The 18,942-nt window shown below is 46.8% G+C and overlaps 1 protein-coding gene across 1 annotated transcript; it reads left to right on the forward strand.

Moving 5' to 3' along the window:
- Positions 1 to 457: 457 nt before the first annotated feature.
- On the forward strand, positions 458 to 4,787 carry LOC120363160 (PRAME family member 20-like). Its single transcript, XM_039467338.2, has 3 exons — positions 458 to 766; positions 1,454 to 2,035; positions 4,226 to 4,787. The coding sequence occupies exons 1-3, from the start codon at positions 480 to 482 to the stop codon at positions 4,785 to 4,787; spliced, it is 1,431 nt and encodes a 476-aa protein (XP_039323272.2). The 5' UTR covers positions 458 to 479.
- Positions 4,788 to 18,942: the final 14,155 nt, after the last annotated feature.

The following is an 18,942-nucleotide window of genomic DNA, read 5'->3' on the forward strand; positions in this document are numbered from 1 at the left end:
ACTACTACAAAGAAAACAAGTAGAAAAACCCATTGTAGGAGTGACCAGTGAATGTTCCCAACCATCTTATTTGTAGGGACTGTGAATGTCGGCATGTAGGGCTTGGGACATAACATTCCCATTGTTTTAGAACCCTGAGTAATTAGAAATTTCCCCCAACGGTGGGAGGGGTTAGGCTTCAGGCTCCCCCATACTCACTACTTGGTGGATGGAACACTGGCTGGAAAGGAAGGGCTAGTGGTGCTCCTGCCTCCTCACTGCTTGAGAAAAGCTGGTGCTAATGCCAGCAGAGACAGAACGCTAGCTTTGTGGCCACTGAGCACAGAGTAGAATTGAAGAAAACGAAGACAAACTCTTTCACCATTGCCAGAGCACTGACTTTAGCCCTAGGAGAGGATGAGATTGCATGGGCTTGGTCTGAGAGTGATGCTCTTTCTCTGGATTTGTCCTCTGGAAGTTTTCCTTGCAGGTTGGTGAAGATGAGCATCTGGACTCCACCCAGACTCCTGGAGCTGGTGGGACGGAAGCTGCTGAGGGACCAGGCCTTGGCCGTCTGCACCCTGGAGGAGCTGCCCACGGAACTTTTCCCCCCGCTGTTCATGGAGGCCTTCAGCAGGAGACACTGTGAGGCCCTGAAGGCGATGGTGCAGGCCTGGCCCTTCCCCCGCCTCCCTCTGGGGTCCCTGATGAAGACGCCTTGCCTGGAGACCTTCCAAGCTGTGCTCCATGGACTTGATGCACTGCTGACCCAGGGGGTTTGTCTCAGGTGAGGTGGCCCAGATGGGCAGGTAGGGAGGGCCCAGGTGTCCAGAGAAGGAAGAGCTAGGTTGTGAGGAGTGGGGAGGCCCAATGGGGAGCCCACAGGCTTCTGATGCTGCTGATGAGAAAGCTCAGTGAGGCCTCGGCAACTGCCCAGCTCCTCAGGGAAAGGACTGCTCATCACGCAGGGTCCGTAGAGGTCACAGGAACCTCTCTCTTAGTGGCAATGAAGGGCACCACTAAAAGTGGGAACGGAGCAGGGCGCGGACGCTCACACCTGTAATCTCAGCATTTGGGAGGCTGAGGAGGGTGGATCACCTGTGGTCAGGAATTTGAAACCTGGCCAACATGGTGAAATTCTGACTCTACTAAAAATACAAATATTAGCTGGGCATAGTGGTGAGTACCTGTCATCCCAGGTGCTCGGGAGGTTGAGGCAGGAGAATCACTTGAACCCAGGAGGTAGAAGTTGCCGTGAGCTGAAATCTCACCACTGCACTCCAGCCTGGGCGATGGAGGGAGACCTATTCTCAGAATAAAGAGAAAGTGGAATTGAACAGGCTCCAAGGGGACAGCAGGGTGGAGAAAAGTCAGGGAAAGAAAAAAGCAGGGAGGGGCGCAGCTGGCGTGCAGGATGTGAAGCTGACGTTCAGCAGTGACCGCTTACATTCTCAGCCTCTCTATCTTCCCACAGAAGAAGGCAACTTCAAGTCCTGGATTTACGGGATGTCAGTGAGAACTTCTGGATGGTGTGGTCTGAGGCCATGGCCCGCGGGTACTTACCAGATGCCACGAGGAAGAGAAAACCAGCTCAGGACTGTTCAGTGATGAGAGGACAGCAGCGCTTGACTGTGTTCGTAGACCTTTGCCTCCAGAACAGGACTCTGGATGAATGCCTCACCTGCCTCTTTCTGTGGGTCAAGCAGAGGGAAGGTTTACTACACCTGTGCTGTAAGAAGCTGAAAGTCTTGGGAACGCCCCTCCACAAAGTCCAAAGCATCCTGAATATGGTGAACCCAGAGTGTATCCAGGAGGTGGAAGTGAATTGCAGGTGGCGACTGCCCGACCTGGCAGAGTTTACCCCATACCTGGGCCACATGAGGAATCTTCACAAGCTCGCTCTCTCCCACGTCGACGTCCCTTGCTACTTTTCCCCAGAGCAGAAGGAGGAGTTTGTTACCCAGGTCACCTCTCAGTTCCTCAAGCTGCACCACCTCCAAAAGCTGTATATGAACTGTGTTTCTTTCCTCGAAGGCCATCTGGCCCAGCTGCTCAGGTGAGGAAGGATGGTGAGCTTTCTCTGCAGACCGCAGCAGAGCCTTTCCAGGTCACAGTAAATGCGAGTGGGCATCTACTGCGACCGCCTATGAGGAGGTGACGGTGAAGGGGACACTAGAATGTCAATGCATTCTCCTGTGGGCGGCTCTGTCCTGAAATGGGTATCACACAACCATTCCAATAAAGGCAGAGGGATCAGTGGGGGTAGATGCTATGGAGAGGCTGCCATGCTAGGAAGCTGGCTACTGAAGGGTTCAGCTCTAGGGAGGGTGAGTTAGTGAATTCCTCCTGAGGACGCGCGTCTAAGTTAAGATGATGAGAAATAGGTCAGGCATGGTGGCTCATGCCTGTAATCCTAGCACTTTGAGAGCCTGAGGAAAGAGGATAAGTTGAGCCCAGAAGTTTTAGAGAAGTCTGGGTAACACAGCAAGATTGCTGACTAAAAATAGGAATTAATAAAAATCAAAGCAAACGAGATAATTTTTTTTATTTTGAAATGAAATTTCACTTGATTGCCCACAGGGAGTGCAGTGGCGTGATCTCGGCTTACTGCAACCCGTACCTCCCGGGTTCAAGTGATTCTCTTGCCTCAGTCTCCGGAGCACCTGGGATTGCAGGTGTGGGCCACCAACCTGGCTAATTTTTGTGTTTTTGTAGAGACTCGTCTTCACCATATTGGCCAGGCTGGTCTCAAACTCCTGAGCTCACGTGATCCCCCTGCTTCAGCCTCCCAAAGTGCTGAGATTACAGGCGTGAGCATACACGCCCAGCTCAAACAAGATAATTTTTATTTGTTTGTTTGTTTGTTTATTTATTTCTGTTTGAGACAGAGTTTCGATCTGTCACCCAGGCTGGATGCAGTGGTGCAATCTCGGCTCACTGCAACCTCCGCCTCCCGGGTTCAAGCGATTCCCCTGTCAGTCAACTGAGTAGTTGGGATTACAGGCACTTGCCACCACACCCGGCTAAGTTTTGTATTTTAAGTAAAGACCAAGTTTCACCATGTTGGTCAGGTTGGTCTCGAACTCCTGGCCTTGGCCTTTGAAAGTGCTAGGATTACAGGCGTGAGCCACCATGCCAGGCCAAACGAGATTAGTTTTAAAAAGATGTTGGGAAGTGGGGGAGTGAAGTGGGCACTGAAGAGGGGAATGCTCATCAAACCTGCACGTTTCAGAATAATACAAGCTCTGTGCTCAACAGCTTGGGGAACACAAATGATCTCATCTCTTGTTTTTTTTTTTTTTTTTTTTTTCTTTTTTTTAAGGTGGGGTTTCACCATGATGGCCAAGCTAGTCTTGAACTCCTGACCTCAGGTGATCCACCCACCTCAGTCTCCCAAATTGCTAGGATTACCTCATCTCTAATTCCCGGTCACAAGAGATTGTTTTGAGCTCCAGGTAAATTAATTACCTAGGAAACAGAAGGTCAGAGAGTAGGCACAAAGACTGGTAAAAGTGATAAATGGTTTGCGGATTAGACAGGCCTGTCAGGGACCCCTGCAGCCTGGGCACCCCAGCTGATGTTGCAGAATCCCGCCTGGGTTTGTCCGTAAGCCTGTGTCCCCTCTGGGCTCCCGTGGCCCAGAGATGTGTTTTTATCCCTGAAGGATGAGTAAAGGAAGCTTCAGGGATTCTGTGAACTTGATCCATTCCTATAAATGATGGTGAAAAGACTCAGGAGGAAATGAAATTTTTCTTTGTTTTTCTTTTCTTTTTTTTTTTTAGACACAGTCTCACTCTGTTACAAAGGCTGGAGTGTAGCAGCATAATCTCTGCTTACTGCAACCTCCACTTCCTGGGTTCTTGTGATTCTCCTGCCTCAACCTCCCAAGTAGCTGATATTACAGGTGCCTGCCACCACGCCTGGCTGATTTTTGCATTTTTAGTAGCGATGTGGTTTCACCGTTTGGCCAGGCTGCTCTCCAACTCCTGACCTTAAGTGATCCACACATCTCAGCCTCCGTAAGTGCTCGGATTACAGGTGTGAGTTACTGCATCAGGCCTAAGATGGACTTGACCTCAGTGGCAAAGTTCTTCATCACGCAGCATCCTAAATGTTGACTATCAGACAATCGGAATGACCTTGGACTTGGGCAAAATGGTCTTTGTCCATCACCTTGAAGTCATCACCCACCACTCTTCACTCACCCCTATGATTCCCCAGAACTAACTTCTTGCTCTCTCCCCAGCTGTCTGAAGACCCCGTTAAAGATCCTCGCAATAACGAACTGTGTGCTTTCGGAATCGGACTTGAGGCATCTGTCCCAGTCCCCCAGCATCAGTCAACTAATGACCCTGGACCTGAGTGGCATCAGCCTGGCCAATCTGAGTCTTGTGCCTCTCCAACTCCTGCTAGAAAAAGTGGCAGCCACCCTGGAATACCTGGACTTAGATGACTGTGGGATCGAAGACTCCCAAGTCAATGCCATCCTGCCTGCCTTAAGCCGCTGCTTTGAGCTCACCACCTTCAGCTTTCGTGGAAATCCCATCTCCATGGCCACCCTGGAGAACCTTCTGTCCCACACAATCAGACTGAACAACTTACGCCTGGAGCTGTATCCCGCCCCACGGGAGAGTTATGATGCTTCTGGTGCTCTCTGCCGGTGGAGGTTTGCCCAACTGGGGGCTGAGCTGATGGGGAGAGTGAAGGTCTTGAGGCAGACCAAGAGGGTCTTGTTCTCTACCGCCTGCTGCCCTCACTGTGGCCACAGGGCATATTATGACCTGGAGGTAAATCAATGTAGCGGTTGAATATCTGCCTGTTTGCGTGGATGTATCAAATGCTTTCTTCTGGACACTTGGAAACTAAAACGTAGGTCTTAGGCACATCCTCCAGGGAGCACAGAACCCATCTTTCCAGACACGGCTCTGAAAGTGGAAAAGGAAAAGTAATGAAGCAGGGGCTGGACTTGGGGAAACACTGACATGGATTGGATGAGACTTCGGGGATCTGTATCCTATAGCGTCAAAAACGGGAATCTGAGTGTCTAGAGTGGAATTCAGGCTTGCAAATGCCTGAGGGAGTTACCCTTGCATGGATGGTTGCCAAGATACAGAAATAAAGGGAAACCGAGTGGAAGCTGTCTGGTGCCCTCTATTATCAAGTAACCTGTTTTCCAGTTGAAGCCTCAGGGAATCTTCACTTATTGATGAAAAAAAAACCCAAAAGGCACTGAGTCTTGCAATCAGTAAGATTCAGCTCCAGCAAATCAAGGCATTTAAATGAAATTTGGTTACTGTAATCAATTTCCTCCCATTCTTGTTTGTTGGTTTTGAGACAGTTTCACTTTTGTTGCCCCGGCTCACTGCAACCTCCACCTCCTGGGTTGAGGGTATTCTCCTGCCTCAGCCTCCCAAGTAGCTGGGATTACAGGCATGCACCACCACGCCCAGCTAATTTTTGGATTTGTAGTAGAGACAGGGTTTCACTATGTTGGTCAGGCTGGTCTTAAACTCCTGACCTCAGGTAATCCACCCACCTGGGCCTCCCAAAGTGCTGGGATTATAGGCATGAGCTACCATGCCTGGTTCTTTTATTTTTAATTTTTTAATTTCTTATTTTAGTTTTATTTTTTTGAGATGGAGTTTCGCTCTTGTTACCCAGGCTGGAGTGCAATGGCGCGGTCTCGGCTTATGGCAACCTCTGCCTCCTGAGTTCAAGCGGTTCTCCTGCCTCAGTCTCCTGAGTAGCTGGGATTACAGGCAGGCACCACTACACCCGGCTAATTTTTGTATTTTTTTTTTTTTTTTTTTTTTTTTAAGTAGAGATGGGGTTTCGCTATGTTGGCCAGGCTGGTCTCAAACTCCTGATCTCAGGTGATCCACCTGCCTTGGCCTCCCAGAGTGCTGAGGTTACAGGCGTGGACCTGTAAAATAGGTGAGAGGCCATTGCTCCCGGCTGTTTTTAAATGGACATAATGGTGAGATAGCCATGTGGTTGGGGGGTCCCCGGAGAATCTCCCACCAGCCTGGAGAATCTCCCACCAGCCTGCACACTGTGGGAACGCGCAGTGGGGTGGAGCTTCGGGAGTAGCGCTCTCCGCAGAGGGGAGGAGTCTGGCATTGAGGAGAGTTCCTGTTCCGTCTTTTTCCTTTTCATGCAGTATAATCCTGCTTTACTCACCCTTCAAACCGTCTGCAAGCCTGAATTTTTGTGGCCATGGGACGAACAAGGACACAGTCTTTAGCCGAACTAAGGAAGTCCTGCAACAATGGAACCTAATTTAGGGAGTCCCTTTAGTCTCCTAACTGGGTTCACTGATGGAACTGAGATTGTGGGCTGTGTGGGACCATAGGAAACTCCCATTCCCATTGTTTTCAACCTTTAGGTTGCAAAGGCATTTCTTTTTTGGTGGGGGTTGGGGGGACAGGAGTCTCGCTCTGTCACCCAGGCTGGAGTGCAGTGGCAGGCTCTTGGCTCACAGCAAGCTCCGCCTACCGAATTCAAGTGATTCTCGGGCCTCAGCGCCCCCCCCCATCCCCCTTCCCCAGTAGCTGGGTCTACAGGTGCCCACCATCACATCCGGCTAATTTTTTTTGCATTTTTAGAAGAGACCAGGTTTCACCATGTTGGTCAGGCTTGTTTTGAACTCCTGACCTCACGTGATCTACCCATCTTGGCCTCCCAAAGTGGTAGGTTTATAGGCATGAGCCACTGCACCAGACCTTTTTAAATTTTGAGACAGTTTCACTCTGTCCCCCAGGCTGGAGTGCAAGTGGCATGATCTCAGCTCACTGCACCTCTGTCCCCTGGGGTTCAAGCGATTCTCCTGCCTCGGGCTCCCGAGTGGCTGGGATTATTTTTGAGACCGGGTTTCACCATATTGATTGACCAGGCTGGTCTCCAATTCCTGACCTTATGATCCACCCACCTCCGCCTCTGAAAGTGCTGAGATTACAGGCATGAGCCACCGCTCCCGGCTGAGAAGACTTTTTTTTTTTTTTTTCTCAAAAAAGTGGAGATCTGAGATTCGGAGATAGCCGTCCGTAATATTTCACAGTGCTGTTAGAGTTTAGTGGAGCAATGGCTAATAATTCATGGATTAGGAGTGATCTTGCCTGCTTTTAATTTAATTTAATTTAATTTATTTATTTATTTGAGACGGAGTTTCGCTCTTGTTACCCAGGCTGGAGTGCAATGGCGCGATCTCGGCTCACCGCAACCTCTGCTTCCTGGGTTCAGGCAATTCTCCTGCCTCAGCCTCCTGAATAGCTGTGATTACAGGCACGCGCCACCATGCCCAGCTAATTTTCTGTATTTTTAGTAAAGACGGGGTTTCACCATGTTGACCAGGATGGTCTCCATCTCTTGACCTGGTGATCCACCCGCCTCGGCCTCCCAAAGTGCTGGGATTACAGGCTGGAGCCACTGTGCCCGGCTTATTTATTTTAAGATGGGGTTTCACCATGATGGCCAGGTTGGTCTTGAACTTCTGACCTCAGGTGATCCACCCACCTCGGCATCCCAAAGTGTTAGAATTGATAGGCTTGAGCCACCGTGCCCAGCCTTGCCTGCTCTTTACAGGTTGGGACATACTCTTCTTGGTATCAGAAGGGAGGAACTGTGCCTCTGTGGCCACTTACTGTAGAATGGATTTCGGGTAAACCGAGCGCTCTGTTTTTACACATGCTGGAGAAATGACTTTGGCCCTGGAAGAAGTGGGGGTTGCGCAGATTGGCCTGAGAAGCTTGCTTTTTCTTTCTTTTTTTTTTTTTATTTGAGACGGAGTTTCACTCTTGTTACCCAGTGTGGAGTGCAATGGCGCCTATTCTCAGCTCACCGCAACCTCCGCCTCCTGGGTTCAGGCAATTCTCCTGCCTCAGCCTCCTGAGTAGCTGGGATTACAGGCACGCGCCACCATGCCCAGCTAATTTTCTGTATTTTTAGTAGAGACGTGGTTTCACCATATTGACCAGGATGGTCTTGATCTCTTGACCTCGTGATCCACCTGCCTTGGCCTCCCAAAGTGCTGGGATTACAGGCTTGAGCCACCGTGCCCGGCCTGTGTTTTTAGTAGAGATGGGGTTTTTCCATGTTGGTCAGGCTGGTCTCAAACTCCCGCCCTCAGGTGATCTGCCTGCCTCAGCCTCCCAAAGTGCTAGGATTACAGGTGCAAGCCACTGTGCCCAGCAATGATCTGAGTCTTCATCATACAGCACCTTGAATGCTGACCATCATCTACTGATGGGAACAAACTTGTATTTGGGTGACCAGCAACGTGGACCAGCAATCTCGAGCCCCTGGGAGCCCTGCTAGAGAAAGCTGCTGCTAGCTAGTCTTGAGAGCCTCCTCTTACAGGACTGTGGGATTCAGGACTCGCAATTCAGGGTCATCTTGTCTGCCCTGAGCCGCTGCTCCTGGCTCACCACTTTCTAGTTTTACGGAAATGAGGCCTGTGAAGGCTCTGAAAGGCCTGCTGGGTCACACAGGCGGGCTGAGCGAGGCAGGCCCGGAGACGCACCCTGCCCCTCTGAAGAGTCTTGACAGCAGGGGTCATGTCAGTTGGGAGATCCTCACCCTGATTTGGGCTGAGCTGATGCGTGTCCTCAGAGAAGTAAGGCGGCCCCAGAGGGTCTTCTGTGGGCTTGACCCCTGCCCTTCCTGTGGTGCATGGCCGTCTGAGAAACTGGAGTTCCATCCTTGCTCCTAGGGAAGGCCTGGTTAAGGGGGTTGGATACTCGCCCTTACGGACACTTGGGCCCTAAAATCAAGGACGTGGGTGCTTTTTTTTTTGACTCAGGGTCTCGCTCTATCACTCAGGCCCAAGTGCAGTGGCAGAATCTCAGCTCACTGCAACCTTCGCCTCCTGGGTTTAAGTGATCCTCCTGCCTCAGCCTCCTGAGTAGCTGGTGTTATGGATGTGCGCCACCACACCCGGTTAATTGTTTTTTTTTTTTTTTTTTTTGGTAGAGACAGGGTTTCATGAGCTTGGCAAGGCTGGCCTCCTTGAGGTCACTCCTGACCTCAAGTGATCTGCCCACCTCGGCCTTCCACAGTGCCGGGTTTACAGGCATGGGCAGCCTAGCCCGGTCAGGTGCATCTTAAAGGAAGACAGAGCTGTGCGTTTCAGGCAGGTGCTCACTGTCAGTGGATAAAGCAACAGTGACTCAGCAGGGAGCAGTACTGGGTGACTGGGCGTCCATGAGGCCTTCAGGGACTTTTGTCCTAGAGTTAGAAATAGAACCTGAAGTTACAGAGTGATGGCATGAGTTAATCCCTGCGAGGGTGGTTATTAAAAAAATGTCAGCCATTTATACATCAGAAATCTCTAGTTACTGATGAGAGGGACTAAGTTGTGACTGAGGTTCAGCTGTAGGAAGTCAAGGCATCCAGAGTGAAATTTGATCATTTTGATTAATTCCCACCCCTCCTCCACTTCTCATCTAGTTCTCCCTTAATTCTCCCGTGCCTGTTCACTAAGTTCATCCACAAAAGATGCACACTTGGGGCCTGGAACATTCTGTGTGGGCAGTGATGGTGAGCTACTGAAGTCTACCCTCTTTTCAGGAGCCCTCGCCGCGCCTCAGGTACTGAGACTCAGCTGACCCCAAATGGGCAGATCTAGAGGAATCTGTTCCTGATCACCGGCCCTGCCAGGGAAGGGCTTCACTGCACAAGGGGCTGCCCCCTGACCTTGAAGGGAATGGCCATAGTGCGTATTGCAGGAGCCTCGTGACATCACCACCCCATGCCTGTCCTCATGATGGCTAGTGGGTTTTACTGAATTAAAACACTTGGGTCCAATTTCCCTTTTGGAAAAATGCATACAGCATATTCTAAGTATTTCTAGCCCACATTAATAGAAAAATACATCTTTTGGAAAACTAATTCGTATCAATGAGATATCTTCTCATAAATAACATCTCCCTTCTCTTATCAAGAAACACCACTTAGAATGGTATGAGATGGTATCTCAATGTTGTTTTGATTCACATTTCTCTAATGACCAGTGATGATGAGCTTTTTTCATACATTTGTTAGCTGTATAACTGTCGTATTTTTGAGAAGTGTCTATTCATATCGTTTGCCCACTTTTTGGAGGGGTTTGTTTTTTCCTGTAAATTTGTTTTAAGTTCTTTATAGATTCTGGATATTAGCCCTTTATCAGATGGGTAGATTTCAAAAATTTTTTCCCATTCTGTCAGTGGTCGGTTCACTCTAATGTTAGTTTCTTTTGTTGTACAGAGCTCTTTAGTACAATTAGATCCCATTTGTCTATTTTGGCTTTTGTTGCCATTGCTTTTGGTGTTTGAGTCATGAAGTCCTTGCCCATGCCTATGTCCTGAATGGTATTGCCCAGGTTTTCCTCTAGGTTTCATTTTTATAGTGTTAGATCTGATGTTTAAATCTTTAATCCATCTGGAGTTAATTTTTGCATAAAGTGTAAGAAATGGATCCAGAGACCAGCATGACCAACATGGTGACACCCCATATTTATAACAGAAAAAAACTTTACACTGAGAAAAAACAAAAGAGGAACCTGTCCAGGGTACTGACCTACATGTATGCAGCCCATGTGGGCCAGGAAGTTCTCTGATGCTTCACTCAGGTGAACCTGGGCTGACTGTGGACCTGGTTGATCTCACACTGCTAGTCTCAAGTGTTCCTCCTGTCCTGGCCTCCCAAACTGCTGAAAGTATAGGCATGGACCACCGTGCCTAGTCTTAACAATTTTTAAAATTATTATGGATACATGAAATTTGCATATTTACAGGGTACATTTGATATTCTTTTTTTTTTTTTTCTTGGAGATGGAGTCCCACTCTATCCCCCAGACTGGAGTGCAATGGCATAATCTCAACTCACTGCAACCTCTGCCTCTTGAGTTCAAGCAATTCTCCTGCCTCAGATTCCTGCATAGCTTGTCCTACAGGTGCGTGATAACACGCCTGGCTAATTTTTGTACTTTTAGCAGAGGTGGGGTTTCACCATGTTGGCCAGGCCTGTCTTGAACTGACCTTGTGAACCACCCACCTCAGCCTCCCAAAGCCCTGGGATTACAGGCGTGAGCCACCACACTGGCTTATTATTCCTGCTTTTAAAAGCTGGTCAATTCTTTTGTGTTTATTTCAGAGTTTATATCAGAACAACTCACAGTAATATATACCTCTACTAGAACTTGTCATATAGTCGAAGACAAAGTAGTTAACAATTTTACAAATAGTAGATTGCCTTTGGAGGGATTGATAATTACAAAATATGTAAACACTTCTAGCAGAAGCACATCAAATATGGACATGAGTGAGCAATGTTTGCCCTCAAAGATTTCTTTTCTTCCTTTTTTTAAAAATTTAATTAATTTTTTTTAGAGGTGGGGTTTCACCCTGTTGGCCAGGCTGGTCTTGAATTCTAACCTCATGATCCGCCCACCTCAGCCTCCCAAAGTGCTTGGATTACTGGCGTAAGCCACCACACCCGGCCTTTTTTTTCTTTTTCTTTTTTTTTTTAAGAGGTAGAGTCTCACTCTATCACCCAGGCTGGAGTACAATGATGCAATCTTGGTTGACTGCCAACATCTGTGCCCTGGGCTCAAGCAATCCTCCCCACTCAGCCCCCAGAGTAGCTGGGAGTCTAGGTGCATGCCACCTGGTCCAGCTAATTATTTGTAGTTCAGGTAGAGGTTGGATTTCGTCATATTGCACAGACTGGTCTCCAGCTCCTGAGCTCAAGAGATCTACTCACTTTAGCCTCCCAAAATGCTGGGATTACAGGCATGAGCCACCGTGCCTGGCCAAAGGTGGTTGTTAAAATTAAAGCTTCTACTCATAACATTGAACCTAAATGTCAAGGAAATGCATTAACAGACTTTTATGTGAACTCAGCTACCACCAGAGTTTTAAGAAATTGGATTAAGTTGTTTCACGTCAAATTATTTATGACAATTTGTGCCATAAACAATACTGTGCACCTGAATTGGAATAACCAAAATAGTATCTGAAAGGATTCACATTTAATCCCGAATGAGGACTCACTGATGGCCTCAATGGCCACCTTATCCTTCCCGAGTTCCTGAAGTTGCCACTATTAAAGGCTCTGTACTCCACAGTCCATCATGTTGTAGAAAAAATTGTTGAATTTGTGAAAACTGGTGTTGGGATGATTGGTTTTTGCTTGTTTGTTTTTAATTGAGATGGAGTCTTGCTCTGTCGCCCAGGCTGGAGTGCAGTGGCTCAATCTCAGCTCACTGTAACCTCTGCCTCCTGGGTTCAAGCAATTTTCCTGACTCAGCCTTCTGAGTAGCTGGGATTACTGGTGTACAGAACCACGCCCAGCTAATTTTTTTGTTTTTAGTAGAGACAGTTTCACCATGTTGGTCAGGCTGGTCTCAAACTCCCGACCTCAGGTGATCTGCACCTCAGCCTTCCAAAGTGCTGGGATTACAGGCGTGTGCCGCCACACCTTGCCTAATCTTTTCTTTTCTCAATAGATGGTATCATAGTATTAGCTTTTATGCACCTAAGACTTGCTCTCAATATGACTCAGTACTGCAAGACCTTGACGCAGTAGTTGAAAGAATATTTCCAGTAGGGGAAGGAGGCTTTCAATGATGGTTAGACCTCCATGCCCCAGTGTTGCAAGATTGCATCTTTTAGAAATGACACCAAGGGAAATCTGCCCATGTGCATCATTCAATGGGACCATACCAGGTGACTTAAAATTAAGGACATCCAAGGAAAAACCTTCCCTAGAAGTAGACCCCATCACACAGTAAACAGCTTTTCCCAGACAATGGAACAAGACTCCATTTGATCTTCTTCCCTGGACTGAGACTTGGGTTTATTTTGCATTAACACGAAATGCTCAAACTTATATTTTATTTTGTCAGGTACTTTCAGCACTCAAAGCCAACACTTTCTAAGGTCTCCTGTTCAAAATTTAGCCACTATCACTTACCAAAGCAATTGCTGGCTACAGAGTCATTTAGATGAATGGGAAGGATCACAACTAATGGTAGGACCTGCTCTCATACACAGTTGGGTAGCAATTGAGGACGCTAACTTCATGATAAGGTTTGTTATCCTTCCTTTGGCAAGTTGGTCAATTTATTTTTTATTTTTTATTTTTTTGAGATAGTCTCGCTCTGTCTCCCAGGCTGGAGTATGGTGCCGCGATCTTGGCTCACTGCAGCCTTCTGTATTCAAGCAATTCTCCTGCCTCAGCTTCCCAAGTAGCTGGGACTACAGGCACCCGCCACCGTGCCCAGCTAATATTTTGTATTTTTAGTAGATTCAGGATTTCACTGTGTTAGCCAGGATGGTCTCCATCTCCCAATCTCATGATCCATCCGCCTCGGCCTCCCAAAGTGCTGGGATTACAGGCTTGAACCACCACCACCGGACCTAATATTTTCAGTCAAATGACTTGGCACTGAGAAGAAGCTATAGATGTAAATGCGTGGCCTATGACTTTTGTTGATTTCATTACTGATAATTTATCTGTATGCATAGGAAGCATTAGCGTAACTGGGTCTTATCTAGGTAGTGTCCCAGCCTCCCTTATAATCAGACTCTTTGGTCTGACACACATTATGAAGACTGGATGCTCTAGTAGCAATTAGAATGCCAGTAGACATAGAATCAGTACATGACCATGTTACTCTCTGCCATATAATCAGAGAACTTACTGAAATGAGATATAGGTTCATTGGAGATTCTAGAGGCAAATAGAATGCCTCTATAGGTCTACTATATGCAATAAATAATAGTTTTATTTATTGGATGCATCAATACTCAGGGCATGTTTGGAGAGGAACCTATTTATTCTTCAATGGAGATGGCCTGCCAGGATTACTTTATACAATTCATAGAAGTATTTTTTTCTTCCCACCCCAATTCAAACCATTATCATGCAACCTGGTGTCAATGGAAGTCAAGGCTGTTGAGGCAGAAATAAATAAAGCTTCATTGAATGCTAAATGTGAGGATTGACCTGGAAGACACACACCGACAAAGGGGGTGTGTTCCAACGTCTGTCAGAAGTTGGAATGCTTTTGTGAGAAAGGTTAAAAGAAGGGAATGGGACTCCTCATATCAGCTTTCTAAAAATTTTCTTTTGTCTTATTGACCTGGCAAGGGTCCAATAGAGTTTTGTTTCTGTGTTTTTCACTGGAAGGTGCAATAAGGAGGTTACAGTTATTGGCTTTAGATGACAACATAACAGGCTAGAACATTTACTTGCAAGACAGCCAGCAAAACTTCATGATCAGAATCAGATCAGTGTCCTCACTGTCAGAAGGTGAAGGCTTCATCAGTACTTGAAGAGTTTGAGGCTCTTGTGAACTCATGACAGATTCTTTTTTTTTTTAATTTAATTTTTTATTTTATAATTTTTTTTTTTAAAGACGGGGTTTCACCATGTTGGTCAGGCAGGTCTTGAACTCCGGACATCAGGTGATCCACCCACCTTGGCCTCCAAAGTGCTTGGATTATAGACGGGAGCCACCACGCCCGGCTAATCATTCTTTACTTAGGGACAGGATATAAGCCAATCATAAGACCTTCCACAGGCAGTTAATTTGGAAGCCTGCCTAATGTGACCTGTAGGTTTCCACTGGCAAGATGCAGGTACAGATATGACAAAGAATAACCATGACCTTCATATCACCCCCACCTGGTGAGTAATGGGATCCTTTTGACCTTTTCTCTACATAAAACCAGGTCACTCATCTTGTGTAGCAACAAAATATATAGTCTACTTAATGAAGAAAGAGACTCTGTGGAAAAAAAAAATTATTATGACATAAGCAAAGCAGCTGGGCATGGTGGCACGTGCCTGTAGTCCCAGCTACTTGAGAGGCTGAGGTGGGAGGATCGCTTGAGCCTAGGAGTTCTGGGCTGTAGTATGCTTTGCCCATCGGATGTCCACACTAAGTTTGGCATCAATATGGTGACCTCCTGGGAGTGGGGGACCCCCAGGTTGCCTAAGGAGGGGTGAACTGGCTCAGGTCAAAAACAGAGCAGGCCAAAACTCCCGTGCTGATCAGTAGTGCACGCCTTTGAAGTGCCACTGCACTCCAGCCTGGGCAACATAGAGAGACCCTGTCTCTTAAAAAAAAAAAAAAAAAGGGGCTGGGCGCGGTGGCTCAAGCCTGTAATCCTAGCACTTTGGGAGGCCAAGGTGGGTGGATGACGAGGTCAAGAGATCAAGACCATCCTGGTCAACATGGTGAAACCCAGTCTCTACTAAAAATACGAAAAATTAGCTGGGCATGGTGGCTTGTGCCTGTAATCCCAGCTACTCAGGAGGCTGAGGCAGGAGAATTGCCTGAACCCAGGAGGCGCAGGTTGCGGTGCGCCAAGATCATGCCATTGCACTCCAGCATGGGTAACAAGAGCGAAACTCCATCTCAAAATAAAAAAGAATAAGAAAAGAAATGAGCAAAGCAATGGAAATAAATGTGATATTATTCAGGGAGGTAAAGAAAGACAAAGGTTTTGAAAGACAAATAAGGAGGATTACATAAATTGTTTTGAAAGACTCATCCTTGCTCATAAGAATAAAAACCACCAGGCGCAGTGGCTCACACTTGTAATCCCAGCACTTTGGGAGGCCAAGGCAGGCGGATCACCAGGTCAAGAGATCAAGACCAGCCTGGCCAACATAGTGGAACCCCGTCTCTACTAAAAATTAAAAAAAAAAAAAAATGGTCGGATGTGGTGGCTCACGCCTGTAATCCAAGTACTTTGGAGGCCAAGGTGGGCAGATCACCTGAGGTCGGGAGTTCACGACTAGCCTGACCAACATGGTGAAACCCCATCTTAAAAACAAATAAAAAAATTAAGGTGGGCATTGTGGCGTGCATCTCTAGTCCCAGCTATTCCAGAGGCTGAGGCAGGAGAATCGCTTGAACCCAGGAGGTGGAAGTTGCAGTGAGCCACGATTATGCCACTGTACTCCAGCCTGGTGCCTGACGACAGAGCAAGACTGTCTCAAGAAAAAAAAAAAAAAAAAAAAGAACATAAACCAAGGAGGCATCAGTGCAAGGTTGGATAGATTCCTCCTCCACCCCCTCAATGACCCCAACATGTTTACCAAGTCTTGACTCACTCGAAGAATCCTATTAAAACACCCACCTCAACCCTGCCCAGCCCCCACTCTCACTTCCCTTGGTAATGTTCACATGACTCTATTACAGGACCATCAGGTTCCTAAGCCTGGTGCACAGTAGCACATCAGTATTCTGAGACAGCAGGGTTTGCAGCAGAGAGTTTAATGTTCACAGGATAACTGAATGAGAAGCTGGGAGGAGACCCTCAAATTCATCTCCCAAGGAGTACTGAGGGTTTTCAGGAGATCATGGATAGCAAGGAGCTGGAAATTTGGAGTACTTTGGTGGCAGGGAGAGGTATGAAGTCAACAGGATGTAGAAACTGCATTCTTGGTGAGTTGGTGCCTTACAGGGCCCTGCAAATCAGCTGGCATCAATAGTTTTACTGACATGCAGAACCTGGAAGAATATCTCCAATGAAAAAGTCAATGATTTACAATGTTTAAATTGTCTGCAGTGCAGTTAAGGTGAACTGTAATCTAAGGTCTACATGATTTTGGGATGGTAGGCTGCCATCAACCATGAGGAAGCAGACGAGAAAGCAAACTAACCTCATGATGAATTCGGAATGGGCTGCAAGCTTGGTTTATTTTTGTTTCTCCCCTCCCTTCTCCACTGATTAAATTGATAAGGTTTACAGGTATTGTTTCTTTTTTTTTTTTTTTTTTGAGATGGAGTTACACTCTTGTTACCCAGGCTGGAGTGTAGTGGCGCGATCTCGGTTCACTGCAACCTCCGCCTCCTGGGTTCAAGCAATTCTCCTGCCTCAGCCTCCTGAGTAGCTGGAATTACAGGCGTGTGCCACCATGCCCAGTTAATTTTTGTATTTTTAGTAGAGACAGGGTTTCACCATGTTGACCAGAATGGTCTGGATCTCTTGACCTCGTGATCCTCCTGCCTCGGCCTCCCAAAGTGCTGGGATTACAGGCTTGAGCCACGGCACCCGGTCTAGGTATTGTTTTAGTTTCTTCCAGAGAAGCCTTAACCTAAGCCCCGAGACCAATCACACCCTCAGTGGCACCTCTCTTCCACCAGAATGAGTGAATAATCTGGTACATTAGGTGATGTAAAACCCACAAGACCATCTGATACATGACAGTTTTATTCTGATTTTGTAGGGATGATGACTCAGTTTTTATAAATCTTTTTTTTTTTTTTTTTTTTTTTTTTTTTTTTTTTCTGATATGGAGTCCTGTCTGTCTCCCAGGCTGGAGTACAGTGGCATGATCTTGGCTCACTGCAACCTCCGCCTCCTGGGTTCAAGCAATTCTGCCTCAGCCTCCCAAGTAGCTGGCATTACAGGCACTGCCACAGCTGGCTAATTTTGTATTTTCAGCAGAGATGGGTTTTCTCCATGTTGGTCAGGCTGGTCTAGAACTCCCATCCTCAGGTCATCCACCTACTTTAGCCGCCCAAGGTGCTAGGATTACAGGTGTGAGCCACTGTGCCTGGCCTATAAAGCTATTTTAACTATGAAATATTTTTATAATTTTCATGTGTTCTCCTGACAACACTACTTTCAGGTTTTCTTTTTCTGTCTAATGTCCAGAACAGATTGAACCCTTCCCTGCCTCACACTCAGAACTATACAGGTCACACATTAGTAAAATTTCATCAGTGTTTGTGGAGTTCATTAAAGAATGAATTCTTTTTTTTTTTTTTTTTTGACAGCATCTCCCTCTATCACCCAAGCTGGAGTGCAATGGCACAATCTCAGCTCACTGCAACCACCTCTGCCTCCTGGGTTCAAGAGATTTTCCCATCTCAGCCTCCAGAGTAGCTGGAATACAGACATTTTTGTATTTTTAGAGACAGCGTTTCACCACGTTGGCTAGGCTGGTCTTGGGCTCCTGACCTCACGCGAGCCACCCTGGCTGGCCTTGAATGAATGAATTCACTTCCACCCGATCCCTAACGCTTTCAATTTCTTGATTCAGGAAATGAATATGAATATCTGATATTAATAGAGTTCTGATTCAATCAATTAATCTTCAGAGAGCCAAAATCCCAATCAGGATTAATTGGGTGGAGATTCAGAAACCCAATCAGATATCAGTTTTTGATTGGAAGCTAGCAGTGGATACTTGGAGGGGAGGGGATGGGAGTGGTGATTACAAAGGTCAATAAAAGCTTCAAAAGACCCACGGGAGAGACCATAAGTCTTCGAACCTGGAGTTACTGCTTGTTTCTTGAGGTCTGAGCTCCCTGCAAACTGAGTCCAGATCTGGTAAGTCACTAATCTCTGTAAGGCCCCTCCTGTACGGCCCCTTCCACCTGATCTACAGTCAGCCCGTCTGGCATGGGGAGAATTCAGCCTAAGATGGCACAGAGTTATATCTTGTCATTTTTTGTTTTTGTTTTTGTTTTTGTTTTTACTTTTTTCATACAAACAGTATGAAAAACAGCTTTGATTTCTTCCTCTAAATGGAGTTTTAAAGCCTGGTCAAAAGGGTGAAACCCCATCTTTACTAAAAATATAAAAATTAGCCAGGCACGTTGGTAGTCACCTGTAATTCCAGCTACTAGGGAGGCTGAAGCAGAATTATTTGAACCCAGAAGACAGAGGTGGCAGTGAGCCGACACGGTGCCACTGTACTCCAGCCTGGGCCACAGACTGAGCATCCGTCTCAAAAAAAAAAACATTGCAGTTTTGTCTTTATTTCAAAAATTTTGATTTGTGCTATGGTTTATGTCATTTCAAAATTCTTACAGGGTAGGCTCAGGCCTCACACCCGTAATCCTAGCACTTTGGGAGGCCGGGGCAAGCAGATCACCTGAGGTTGGGTGTTCTAGACCAGCCTGGTCAACAGGGCAAAACCCCGTCTCTACTAAAAAATAATAATAATAATATATAATTT

Source organism: Saimiri boliviensis, chromosome 11 (genome assembly GCF_048565385.1).
Source record: "Saimiri boliviensis isolate mSaiBol1 chromosome 11, mSaiBol1.pri, whole genome shotgun sequence".
NCBI lineage: Eukaryota > Metazoa > Chordata > Mammalia > Primates > Cebidae > Saimiri > Saimiri boliviensis.

Coding starts and splice junctions, on each gene's coding strand:
- LOC120363160 (XM_039467338.2), top strand. CDS start 480: ATGAGCATCTGGACTCCACCCAGACTCCTGGAGCTGGTGGGACGGAAG. Junction 767..1,453: donor ACCCAGGGGGTTTGTCTCAG/GTGAGGTGGCCC, acceptor ATCTTCCCACAG/AAGAAGGCAACTTCAAGTCC. Junction 2,036..4,225: donor CATCTGGCCCAGCTGCTCAG/GTGAGGAAGGAT, acceptor CTCTCTCCCCAG/CTGTCTGAAGACCCCGTTAA.